At 33.8% G+C, this 13185-nt stretch overlaps 1 protein-coding gene and 8 non-coding genes across 9 annotated transcripts in view; 5 read left to right on the top strand and 4 right to left on the bottom strand.

Moving 5' to 3' along the window:
- The window catches only part of LOC131852361 (dynein axonemal heavy chain 10), an 83630-nt gene that overhangs the window by 24493 nt on the left and 45952 nt on the right, over positions 1-13185 (bottom strand). The window contains exons 55-67 of the mRNA XM_059203031.1: positions 12770-12922; positions 12224-12379; positions 11575-11745; positions 10503-10691; positions 9570-9699; positions 7012-7112; positions 5523-5648; positions 4261-4438; positions 3467-3597; positions 3207-3349; positions 2825-2917; positions 2110-2212; positions 1090-1287 (exon numbers count right to left, since the gene is read on the bottom strand). Of these exons, the coding sequence (XP_059059014.1) occupies positions 1090-1287; positions 2110-2212; positions 2825-2917; positions 3207-3349; positions 3467-3597; positions 4261-4438; positions 5523-5648; positions 7012-7112; positions 9570-9699; positions 10503-10691; positions 11575-11745; positions 12224-12379; positions 12770-12922 (1872 nt within the window). The remainder of the gene's footprint in view (positions 1-1089; positions 1288-2109; positions 2213-2824; positions 2918-3206; positions 3350-3466; positions 3598-4260; positions 4439-5522; positions 5649-7011; positions 7113-9569; positions 9700-10502; positions 10692-11574; positions 11746-12223; positions 12380-12769; positions 12923-13185) is intronic.
- LOC131852432 (5S ribosomal RNA) lies at positions 260-378 on the top strand. Its single transcript, XR_009357929.1, has one exon. It is a non-coding gene; the product is annotated as a 5S ribosomal RNA (ribosomal RNA).
- Positions 660-778, top strand: LOC131852433 (5S ribosomal RNA). Its single transcript, XR_009357930.1, has one exon. It is a non-coding gene; the product is annotated as a 5S ribosomal RNA (ribosomal RNA).
- Positions 2991-3109, bottom strand: LOC131852444 (5S ribosomal RNA). The gene has a single exon (XR_009357940.1). It is a non-coding gene; the product is annotated as a 5S ribosomal RNA (ribosomal RNA).
- On the bottom strand, positions 6807-6925 carry LOC131852429 (5S ribosomal RNA). Its single transcript, XR_009357926.1, has one exon. It is a non-coding gene; the product is annotated as a 5S ribosomal RNA (ribosomal RNA).
- LOC131852431 (5S ribosomal RNA) lies at positions 9104-9222 on the top strand. Its single transcript, XR_009357928.1, has one exon. It is a non-coding gene; the product is annotated as a 5S ribosomal RNA (ribosomal RNA).
- LOC131852440 (5S ribosomal RNA) lies at positions 9393-9511 on the top strand. Its single transcript, XR_009357936.1, has one exon. It is a non-coding gene; the product is annotated as a 5S ribosomal RNA (ribosomal RNA).
- LOC131852442 (5S ribosomal RNA) lies at positions 11829-11947 on the bottom strand. Its single transcript, XR_009357938.1, has one exon. It is a non-coding gene; the product is annotated as a 5S ribosomal RNA (ribosomal RNA).
- On the top strand, positions 13051-13169 carry LOC131852430 (5S ribosomal RNA). The gene has a single exon (XR_009357927.1). It is a non-coding gene; the product is annotated as a 5S ribosomal RNA (ribosomal RNA).

Genomic DNA, 13185 nt, shown 5'->3' with positions numbered 1-13185 from the left:
ATACGATATTAAATTTATATATATCTCACATGTGTAAACATATTTTTGTACAAATGTGAGTAATCTAAAAGTGTTGAAATATTTACCTAAGTGATAATTAATTTTTAAATTATGATCAGGGATTTATTATTAACCAAGTTATATATATTATATTATAAATTATATATATATATATATATATATATATATATATATATATATATAATATATAAATACATATAATAAAACGATACTGATTCTATAATTTACGACGTCCATCGCCAACGTCCATACCACGTTGAAAACACCGGTTCTCGTCCGATCACCGAAGTTAAGCAACATCGGGCGTGGTCAGTACTTGGATGGGTGACCGCCTGGGAACACCACGTGTCGTTGGCTTTTTACAATTTCTTTTGATATTATATTTATTATTTATAGGACCAAATCAGAATATAGTATATAATAGAATGAGCATGAATTTGTTAACAATTTTATTTTAGTCGATGATAATAAATAGAATTAAAATAGGAAGTAAGAGCAGTCGCCAACGCAATGTCCATACTAAGTTTAATATAGGTCTTGCTTTAATAGGGATGTATTTATACTTTATTTTATGAATATTTATTTCATTCGGTCAATTTAATTTTGAGATTATAATCACAAAATTAAATAAACCGAATGCCAACGTCCATACCACGTTGAATACACCGGTTCTCGTCCGATCACCGAAGTTAAGCAACATCGGGCGTGGTCAGTACTTGGATGGGTGACCGCCTGGGAACACCACGTGTCGTTGGCTTTTTGTTCTATATATTTTTTTGTAATAGAATAATGTAGTGTTTGTTATGTAGAAAATAATTGTAGTTACTGTCGCTGTAATGACGATTGGCAATCAAAGACCACACGATGACACAACTCACTTCTATATTTTTGATTTCATCAAGTCGAGTAGTTTACTATGTGCAATTATGTTATCTGTGCTATGGGTGACTGCGAACAGGGATGAATGGAAGAGAAAAACATATTACGCCGACCCCAAATAAATGGGATAAAGAAGTAGATGATGATGAGTAGTTTACTATGGGAGTAGACTAATAGAGGCCATCTCACCTGGACGACTATGAAGGCGTCCTTCTCGTTGAGCAGCGAAATGTAATTGGTGAGGAAGTCCATGTAGTGTTTAGGCGTGACGTAGTTATTCCTGCGCAGGCGCACCAGAAACTCCACCGAGTAGCGTGCAACAGACATGTGCACGTGCACCACGTGCTCCACTATTATCGAACGGAACTCGTCGGGGATTTTTTGGACCTAATTTGTACATATACAGTGATTAATATTTATTTTCATTTATTTAACTTAAATGTACAAAAATATTGTGTACATACATATGCACTTAACACCTTGCAGCGTTATCTACCAGTCAACGGTGAATGGTGCAATGAAAGATTATATAATATCTATTTAAAAGAAAAGCTACATACAAATAATACAGATATCTCATGGGGGAAAATGTACACGAGTTGAGAAATATATTAGAGGATGTTATTATCTTACCAATTTATAAACGCGAAAGTTTATGAGTATGGATGGATGGATAAATGTTTGTTACTTTTTCACGCAAAAACTACTACAACACGGATTTTGACGAAACTTTACAGTACAAGTACCTTGTACATCAGAATAACACATAGGCTGCATAAATTTCACGTGGTGAATTAGCCTGTCATAATAATTTAAAAAGTAGTATGATACACGCACATTGATTTAAAAAGACTGTCGCTCTCCATGTATATAATTAATTATAATCTTCCATTACTATTTTATAGTGAAATTAAAATTACTCCAACACGGGCAATCTTATTAATTGAAACAAAAATGGTTGAGCAAATTCATAGAATAGATATCTGCATTCATACCTTCGCTTTGAAATTTTGGGAAACCTTATTTATTAAAAAAAGGACAAAATTCATAACAATTACACCTGCATAACATACATACATAAAAATAGAGAGCAATACAGTGTAGTAAAAAAAAACTAGTTTAGAACACCTGTCATATTAAAATCGACTAAAATGATTTAATATATGTAATTTCGAGATTTTAACGTTCATTATAAATTGTATTACATACATCAGCGAGGAATACATTAGCGACAGCGAGAAGAGCCTGCTTTGGCCACGGAAACTGCCAATCGATAGTTGTATTATTAACCAGACCTGGGAAACTGCGACATCTGTTGAACAAAATAATTATTAAACTTTATATTTATTTAATTGATCAGGGATTCCTATGTTATCTTTTGACCTCAACTTCAACAACAACAACTTCAACTTTCTTATCAGATTTTCAGATTTCTAGACGAAAATCCAATCTAGTCAAACTAACGAGGAAGCCAACGATCACAATAGACACTAGGACTATTTTATACTCATTTCGATCGTCAGAAAAAAATATATATCTGGCAGAACAGAGGTCTTTCTGTATTATGAGGTTTGTGGAGATTATATCATTGGTAAGTGCCAAATGTTACGTGTATATAATACATAAAAAGACCTCTTATATGATGGCCTTTATATTACGATAGTGGCTAACTGGCATATACCTCTATACCCTTTAATTTCACTAACTTATTTAGATTTGAAATTTGTAGACTGCGCCCTCCAACCGAAACAGAGCTTAAGAAACTGCCGTGTGGCTGCAATAGGTGAGACAGAGCTACCCGCCGATTTTGTACAATTTATTTCTGATAATTTAGTGTTAGCTTGTTGTTTATTTTAAGTTTAGTTAGTGCATTTAGACATTATTTAAATACTATTGTAATTTATTATACACGGCACATACACACCTATTTCTCAATATGTCACCGCTGGGCGACATTGATAGCACCACATGTAGATTGTCAGCGCATTTGTTACAAAAATAGTTCCAAACAGCGTCTCTGTAAATATGTATATAATACTACAGATAACATAATATTATAATACTTAAAAAAATACAGTAAAATTGTAAAAAGTCAACGGCACGTGGTGTTCCCAGGCGGTCACCCATCCAAGTACTGACCACGCCCGATGTTGCTTAACTTCGGTGATCGGACGAGAACCGGTGTTTTCAACATGGTATGGACGTTGACGACATATAGATTTAAAATAAGGTTTTCTATATTAATTGATTGATTGATTATAATTGAGCAATATAAGGCAAAATTCAAAGTATATAACACGACATACTTAGCGACCCCATAACCGGCTTCGTTGCTCTCATTACGTACAGCGTTGATGATCGCATCCTTTTCGTCATCACCAAACAGCGCCGGTATCATCCCGATCATCAGGATGTTATTGATGAACTCCAAGAATCCTTCCTCCAGAATCTATCGCAAATCAATTACACAATTTTAAAGCCACAATTTAACAGAATAATCTATTTGATTGTAATTAATATAGGTGTGCCAAATTTTATATTACATAGAACAAAATGTGAATATGACCTGTGCAGCAGTAAACAGGAATACAGTTTTCTTGCCATCAACGCCTAGTTGATTATACATTCTCTTCATATCATCCTTGAATGTATTCTCATTGTAGTTCCGAGTCACTGTTATCTCGAATACATCGCAGCCTAATCAGGCGAAAATGAAAGTAATATAAATTGCTGATTAATATCGTGTTATAAAATAAAAGATATATACTAACTTTTATACAAAATAACTTTTTTTTCATTACTTAGATGTATAAATACGAACTTAGGTTATATAACAAAGGCGAAAGATTGCGTTAAAATTAAAACAGTCGTAGCAAGTGCTTATTTTAAATTATTATTGTGTTTATAAGGAGTAATATGAATTTTTTTTCATGATATATTACAAAATTTTACACCTAGAAATGATTAAATTAACCAACAAATATCCTTTTCGCAATATGTTTTGTTTCCAATAGTTATTTTTAAACTTTCAATATACATTATTTCTATTGTTATCTGGGTTCAATTGAAGTAATTACCTTTATTGACTATAAAATTATTAGTAAAGACCCGACTAACAATATAAATTTTTGTTTCCGTTCATATACATAATAAAATGTTAACTACATTTTATTATTATGTATATAATGCGAGTTTATAATGCGACCTCACAAAAATTATTACTTTTGTTAGTCTAACAATATATATGCTTCCGTTTAATATATTGAATGTAGAATTTAGAATGTGTCTCCTTACTCCTACCACCCCAATGTCACAACCTGTCATACTTCGTCACTCCTCGATCCTAATCGGAGTACGCACCAGCGGCGAAGGCAGCGAGGCGACAGATGGACTTCTTCCCGGAGCCGCCGACACCAATGATCATAGCGTTGCCGCGGTCCATCCGCAGGATGCGCTGCAGCCGCGTCAGATGCTCAAGAAAGTCTTCGAACAGTACCACAGACATCTTGCCCACGCGCTCGTTAAACTCGTCCAAGATCTGGGTACAACATTTAATCAGCAATTTAAACAGACATATTACACATATATATATACATTCCCTACTATTTTTTTTTAAAGATTGAAACTGACTTAATGATCCATTACATCTAAAAAAATGTAGGTACTTGTTGAGTTTCTTGCCAGGCCTTTTCAACTAAAGTAGTTATTTGAATAGGGTGGTAAGTATAGTGATAAAGATATTTAAATGTCCTACATGAATAAATGGTTTTTATTTGAATTTAAATCGAATGCACAAGGTACTTTTAAACAGCAGTAACCCCCAGAAAACTCAGGCAGTATGTCTTCGTATCTAACTAGTATATGCACTCCTATTATTATTATAACCTCTTAGAAATGTAGAAAAACTATAAATAAAAAAAAATGCTAGTTTCAACTGTCAATGACTAGCATCAGTAGGCTGCAGCTTTTATGCACAAAATTGTCAATGGTTTCAATTTGTTCTATACTAGCCGGCACCTTGTTGGCCACACTAGTTATACAAAAAGGAAACAAATTTAATGATATTGAAATTATTTACAAACTCCAAATTACATATAATAAATTTCATGAGACCATTCCAATAATCAACTAAGAATTTGTAAGTTGACAACTGTGTAAAACACTATCAGCAAAACCATCTATAAGCACTATAGAACTCGATCTATTTGTCAGGCGCTTTCAATCAGGGGGCGCTCATAACAACTACTCGCTGTACTTCGCGTTTGGTGACTTACGATACTGTCTCTGTATTTTGATATATACGCTACTAAAATATATAAATGATATATTTATTATTTAATACATGAAACGAAGTGTGAATACAAGTTTGGTGTAGCTTATACTCTATTAATAACGGGGATTAATGTACCCATTGCCAGCAATGTACTATGTCAACGTGCAATTCGTCACGATAGTTCATGCTCATCCTATCATACATCCTATTTGCCTCGCCAGTGTATACCGTTAGTGCAGGCGAGTGCATCATTTCATCATCATTCATAAAAAATAACTTTTCCTATATAAAATATCATTTTAAAAAATTGGTAATAAAGCATAATGTAACAATTGTGTAAAAAATGAACCTCTTGGAAAAGGAAGTAAACAGCTTCGTAGTCCAGCAAGTCCTCATAGTATCGAATCTCTTCTTCATCGAGGGCATTCCGATAGTCACCGAACAGCAATGGGTCGCGTATCACATACTCTTCAAGCTAACAAAAATATATAAATATTCATTATACCAATTATGTTATCTGTGATTATACTGAATCAAGAGTTCGTAAACAAAATATATGTACTCCTATTTTGGATATTACTATTTTAAATCACAGATTAGAGAATATTGATATAATTTTAATGGTTTTAATCTGTGTTCTTCATTCTTAGTACATTATGTAGACAATGAATAGACATAAAGGAAATATTGGTAAAAAATCGGCGACTTTTTTATTATGCATACATCTATACATCTAATTAAAATTGGAGTCCCTGTTTGTAATATTGAAATAACCGTTCTTTTGCTATATGCATATGAATATAAACACGGTACATGCCCCAAAATATTTTTTTTTACAATTTTTGTCTGTATGTCTGTGGGTCTGTTTGTTCCGGCTAATCCTGAAATGGCTGGACCGATTTTAACGAAACTTTTATTGGCTGTTAGTTAGTGTAGTAAGGAGTAACTTAGCCTACTTTTATTTTAGAAAAATAAAGTTAAATTCCATGCGGACGAAGTCGCGGGTACAGCTAGTTTTAAATATAATCCACCATGTTAAGTGAATAGATGTGACATAACTAAACTAAAAAATATATATGTATATATTACAAATCGACAACTGTATGCTCTCTTTACAAATTCATTTAAGATGTCTATTATTGATACTAAACGTTGCTAACTAATTACAATATTTTTTTATAATTTCAAGTTAGTGGCCAGACCTGTGTAGAGATTTCTCAAAATAAACTATTTATGGATATATGTATATGGACTTTGCAGTGCAATGCAGTTACAAAATATTGGTCTATAGATGTCATCACCGGTACACTGGTTCAAAAAGCAACCCATGAGAAATGGGGTACTATGTAGTCTCAGTAGAAGATAAAAGATGGCGGTATGACAGCGATTACGAAAAGAGGTTGTCGTAGTACGTACTAAGTGGTGTTTTATAAAATAAAATGGTACTTGCGTTATGGTATGGTATTTTAGGTAATTTCTAGTGATTCAGTTAAAAAATAATATATAAAATCTTTTTATTATTCATTCATTCATGCATAATTTCAGAGCTACGTTCTTGTCGGTGGAGCTCTTGCCACTTTCCGCGATCTTCCATCATGCTCTTTAATTCTTTTTATTATAAGAGATGGCAAAAAGTCAACGGCACGTGGTGTTCCCAGGCGGTCACCCATCCAAGTACTGACCACGCCCGATGTTGCTTAACTTCGGTGATCGGACGAGAACCGGTGTTTTCAACATGGTATGGACGTTAACAACAGAAATTATCTATTACGAATACATATTGTAGTAAATTGTGAAGTGAACATTAGTTAATGTTTAAAATAAAATAAGCTACTAACAGTAAGTTCTCGTTCCACTTCCATTTCCTCCTCTTCTTCTATGGTGGCCTCTTGTTCCTCAGTTTCGGCTGGTTTTGCCTTTGGTTCTCCTACCATAAACTCTGTGGCAAAAAACATTAATTAATTGAAGTTTTTTTATATTCCTTAAAATTTCACTACTTAAGTATTCTATTAATAACATTGCTATAAGAATAAAAATATATTAATCTGACATACATATACTGCATGCTCATTTATGGTTTTTTGTGCATACTACATGTATGAATATGTAATATTAAAAGAATATTATATGTATATGAGAAAAATATACCGATTAGCTGACGTTAATTATAATATTAATAATTGTCTCACACTTCCTATATGTAGGTACTTAGAGAGGTATAAAAATAGAAGGGGGGATTTTTGGTTCCTTATATTGGCCTGACAGTTTGTAAATTGTTTTTAAATAGTTGTCTGGATAACATATATAAAAATTAAGGATCAGCCAGTCAGCATGTAATACCATTTTTTTAGCATTTATAGCGCCAAAAGATGTAAAACTGCCAACAGGACATGTCTGGGAGTATTGTTGACTGATTTTTAATGATATTCTGTAACTGGTATACAAAAATCAGATATCAGAAATAAGTGAAGTTAGCACTGTTTTCGCTTAGGTACCGTCAGTACCTGAACAATGGCCGTAAGTGGAATTAGCGGGTAAGCATACCATCATAGTATATACTGGTATTTTTTTTTTATTTATTAGAAACCAACAGCGTTACAATTTAATTTACATTAACGTATGTTGTAATATTAAAGCTACTATAGGTTTCACTTAATTAACACAAAGTATGTAGTTTCGTCTTTTAAACATCATTTTAAAAAATATTTACTTAAAGTACAAAAATCTTAAACGTGGCAGTCATCATATATACATATATATTGATTAAATAAATAAATATATTCAAGCTATATTATATTACACAAAAGTCTTTCTATCAACACTTTTTTATCCTTATATATTTTTCTTCTATTTATCACACATACTTATAATTCATCCATTTAACTGATTCTTCATTTTAGATATTTAAATTCATCACGAATGCTATTTCTTTTTTTCTTTTTTTCAAGTGGCTCCACTGAAAATCAGCGCTGTAGTGACACGCTGCGGCACCAGCTGAGTGGAAGCCTTTTCAGCATAGACGATTATTAGTATTTAAGTTTTCTTTTTTACTCTGTACTCTTTTTTTGTGCTGAATAAATGATTATTATTATTATTAAAATAACAAAATAGGAAATCAACGAATTAAACTGATCACATAAAAAAAAATGAATTAAATAAATGATTGAATGAATGAGTGTGGAAGCTATACATCTCCATATAATATATACTACACACTGATGCCGGTAATTTGTCCATACAATGTATGCAGTGTGCATATTATAGATACTAGACTATCGCTTCGTAACTGTCACTTATATATTTAACAATGTGCTTTTTAAATGTACCTTTTGTGTGAAAAAACAAGTCCACGTCATGAAATTCGTTATTGTATACACGAGGAATTCTAGCGAGGGGTGAGTTAGTTGCATAGTTTGAGGCACGGCGAGGTACTGCCAAAAGCGGGGTGTGCCGTGTGCGGCGCGACGGTGTACGGTAAGACACGGCAGCTACCAGCTCCTCGCAGTCAAAACGACCACGTACGATATCGTGAAGTAGACACATATCCAACACTTTACGTCTATCTTCTAGTGTGAGAAGACCATGCCGATGGCAGTCCTCATTATAAGAGGTAGAGGACACACGAAGCCGATAATTGAGATGATTTACAAATATCCTCTGTATTCGCTCTATATGGTTTTTATACACTGAATATTGCGGTGACCATACCTGGCTTGCGTATTCTAAAATGCATGCATAATACACGGTTTTAATAGCCTGTACGTCAGTAAAATCTTTACAAGCACGAATTATAAATCCTAAAATCAATCATATACTTTCGTTTATCAAAAAAAGTGCTTGGCGAGTGTCTGGCAACCATAGATTTTTATTTCATTAAGGACATTTTTAATTTCATGTTAAAGTATAATCATAAAATTAAATATGTCGATTGCCAACGTCCATACCACGTTGAAAACACCGGTTCTCGTCCGATCACCGAAGTTAAGCAACATCGGGCGTGGTCAGTACTTGGATGGGTGACCGCCTGGGAACACCACGTGTCGTTGGCTTTTCGCCAATTCTATTCTTTTGATATTTGTAGATTTAATTCAATTATAATTTGTTTTTAGAACAGAATCACCAGAATTCGGGTGAATTTGTTATCAACAAAGCAGTTTATTTTAATTGATGAGAAAAATTATACAAATTGTTCTTGAATGAAGTATTCGAAATAACATTTGTCAACGTCCATACCACGTTGAATACACCGGTTCTCGTCCGATCACCGAAGTTAAGCAACATCGGGCGTGGTCAGTACTTGGATGGGTGACCGCCTGGGAACACCACGTGTCCTTGGCTTTTTGCTATTTTTCTCCGAAGCAAGTTGCAAAGCATAAAAATAATTTTTATCACCAACCGTCTTCTTCATCATCTGCAGGTTTTTCCTCCTCTTCGGGGACGACAATCTCCTCTAACACTATGGGCTCCTCTTCAGGGAAATATTTCACCACATGTTCTTGTATGTGAACACGCATCAGATCGATGTCCTGTAAAAAAAATATATGTATGACATAAATTCCTGGATTCGAGGGATAACATCTTAGTCCCATGTGTATTGCGGGGTTCACATGATAAAGTTATAGGTTCATGTATACCGAGTTGTTATCGCTTACCATCAGGTGGACCGTCAGCTTGTTTGCCATTCGAGTTACATACTAATACATACACAAATTAATTAATTCAAATAAAAAAAATCATTTATTCATGTAGGATATTTCAGTCGCTAATGAACGCCAAAAATGGGATTCGACTCGTATCAAGAATTAAAGAACATGATGGAAGATCACGGAAAGTGGCAAGAGCTTCACCGACAATAGCGTAGCTCTAAAATTATGAATGAATGAATGAATGAACGCCAAGAACTAGTACGAAATTCATCTGTTAGGTTGTATTTACATTGTATTTTTACTTATATCTTGCATTGGTTTCTATTTTTAATAATAAATGAACATCTTGTGTATGAACAATTAAATTATTGCCATGCACGGTTGTCTTTTAAGTAATCATTTAGTGAACAGGATTTTAGGCTTTGCTCAACAAATATAACTAGTCACATTAAATTTATTTAAAGATTATTCATGCATATTTGGTATTTTATTATAAAATAACCCATTCTCATCAAAGACCAATTGACTTTTCTAAACGATACTTAGGAACAGCAGAAGTTCTAATGTTATTAGTAATCTAGTAATTGATGGAGATATTCCAGCCATTGGCATCAGCTTGCCATCACGCCCATGCCTAATAGTATTACATACATACACATACAACAAAAAATATAGTTCCGTACCTGTGTGTTGATGAGACGGTCGCAGATGACGCGTGTGAACTCGTTCCGCCAGCATCTCACCACCGCCCGTTTCTCGCTGAAGTAGTTGGGGTGCGTGAGGCACATGCCTGCCGCCACCCGGGACAGGTCGCGCAGATTGAAGATATAGTGGAACTTGGCCGGAGTTGGTGGCAACTCTATTATTATAATCTAAGAAGTCGTTTGGAATTAATAAAACCGTCGTAGCCTGCTAGATGAAAACTAAACTAATAAATTTTATACAGTACATAAACAGGATTTTTTTATTTTAACATCATTGTATAGAGTCGAAATCGGGAGATTCGTTGGTGTTTTATAGTTGTGACTATCAAGTCGGGATGACTTGATAGTCACAACGATAAAACACCAACACGATACACGCTGGAACCTAAGTGGTCTCAGACAATGCGGTTTCAGAGAAGCTGCCTCTCGCATAAACTTGGTTTGTGGAATGAACTACCTGCTGAAGTTTTCTTGAGAAATATCGTAAGTCATTTATTTGCCACCATCGTAATAGAAAAAAAATTGTGAATAGAAAAGCGGTAGATTAATTTGTTCGCTCGTAATAATTAATTTCATTATGGCTATCTCAAGTGGACCCGTTTATAATAGCGTCGAAATATTTAAATATTATATTCATGGTAAATATTACGTCTACACAATTGCGAAAAAGTTTAAAACAAAATTTACTAATGAATTGATTGTTTCACTCATAGAATACACAGAGAGAATAGTGTATAAAAAAATAGATATACCCTATAATTTGAAGGGAAACTTTCAACTGTTTACCAGTGATAATGGTGATAGCATACGTAAAAAAGTACTAAGAATAAATAGGAAGGATAATTAATAATATGTACTATGGTAAATGTATACTAATAAAAAAAAGTAAGAGGTAGGAAGGTGTCAATACTTCCAAATAATGCTTAATTTTGAGTCATAGCTTATGAACACGTTACCTGTTTGTATCACGTACTAGTACTACCAGAGCAGTCCTTACCGTATTATCGCTCTAAAAATCTATATAATTTTAACATGACAAAATAAAACTTACTTTGTAGAGATCGAGCGTCATTTGGACAATTTTGTCGACAATTTCCTGTATCTCTTCGGGGAAGATGCTGAAGTGTCCGGTCAGGATCGAAACGTAGATATGGCGCAGTGTTGCTTCGGATGGAAATTGGAGGTTGTATACCGAGAACATAGATATGAATCGAGGATCCACCTGTGGAGATTAAACAATAAATATATACTTGTATTTATCTATTTTTTTAAAATAAAATAAACGGTGAAAAATAAAAAGCAAAAAGCCAACGGCACGTGGTGTTCCCAGGCGGTCACCCATCCAAGTACTGACCACGCCCGATGTTGCTTAACTTCGGTGATCGGACGAGAACCGGTGTTTTCAACATGGTATGGACGTTGGCAAACAATAAAATGAATAATGTGTTCAGTATTAGCACAGATGACATAATATCACCTAGTATTAGGATTTATATGAATGTCTTTCAGTGACTTCAGTATAAGATGATAAAAAATTGTGTGTATAGTATAAATGTCCTCATTTATACTACACATCAGTTTGATCCAGGATGTTCGATTGAAATTTAGTGATTGATGAAACTTTGGTTTTTGGGAAAGGCTAAACATAGGTATTTGTAGACTGTAAAGTAGATAAATATATAATTGTACAATAAACTTACATCATTCCTTCCACCACCAGCCTTGCCCATTGCGGCTAGAAAGCCAATATCCTTCAAATTCTTCCACGTAAGATCCCTCCCTCTGTCATAGAAGCCTTTTCTCTCGAAAAGCAGCTTTAAAAGGGCTACAGGTTGCTGTGTGCCATACGTATCAACCTGTCGTAATTAATTAAGCAATATTATAGATATAGCTCTAGTCTTTTAGAACAATTCTAATGCAGTTTGCAGTAGCTGGATTTACAATTTCAAACAAAAACAAAAATAAAATAACAGTGGGAAAAAAATATCTACAATAAAAGTAGTCGCAAAATCAAGTTAAAGTAAATATAACGTTATAATATCATGAAAATAAAATTTTATACGGCAAATAAATAAATATGTTACAAACTAAATTATGAAATTTGCAATACTAATTGGAGTATAAAAAAATAACACAAAGGACCACATACTTATGTAAGTGTAATCTTAAATAAATAAAAAAAGTCGAAAAAATTAAAAATAATATTCTGTTACTTATACTCTGTGTAAATATAACAAAACGCTTACAATAGGCATGTTCATATCATCTATAAACACTAGCATCTTCTTGCCGACGGGTGGGCCGAAGGTATCTTTGGTACGTTTCTCCACCACTGACTCCAAATTGCGTTGGACGTCCATAGACGAGGTGCGCGAAGAGAAGTTCATTTGTTGGATTATCTAACAGTTAGGATTATACAATTGCAACATTAATCTACAAATTGAACCATTAAATTATACATTACAATTATGTCATTAAAAAATTTAATGTAATGTACAATACGAAAACAATATTGAATTAAATGTTCGCCAACGTCCATACCATGTTGAAAACACCGGTTCTCGTCCGATCACCGAAGTTAAGCAACATCGGGCGTGGTCAGTACTTGGATGGGTGACCGCCTGGGAACACCACGTGCCGTTGGTTTTTTGCTCTAATTTCT

Source organism: Achroia grisella, unplaced genomic scaffold (genome assembly GCF_030625045.1).
Source record: "Achroia grisella isolate CSIRO2021 unplaced genomic scaffold, CSIRO_AGI_Agris_v1 utg848, whole genome shotgun sequence".
NCBI classification, from domain to species: domain Eukaryota; kingdom Metazoa; phylum Arthropoda; class Insecta; order Lepidoptera; family Pyralidae; genus Achroia; species Achroia grisella.
The sequence above is the reverse complement of the archived record's forward strand: the minus strand, read 5'-3'. Positions and strand labels throughout refer to the sequence as shown.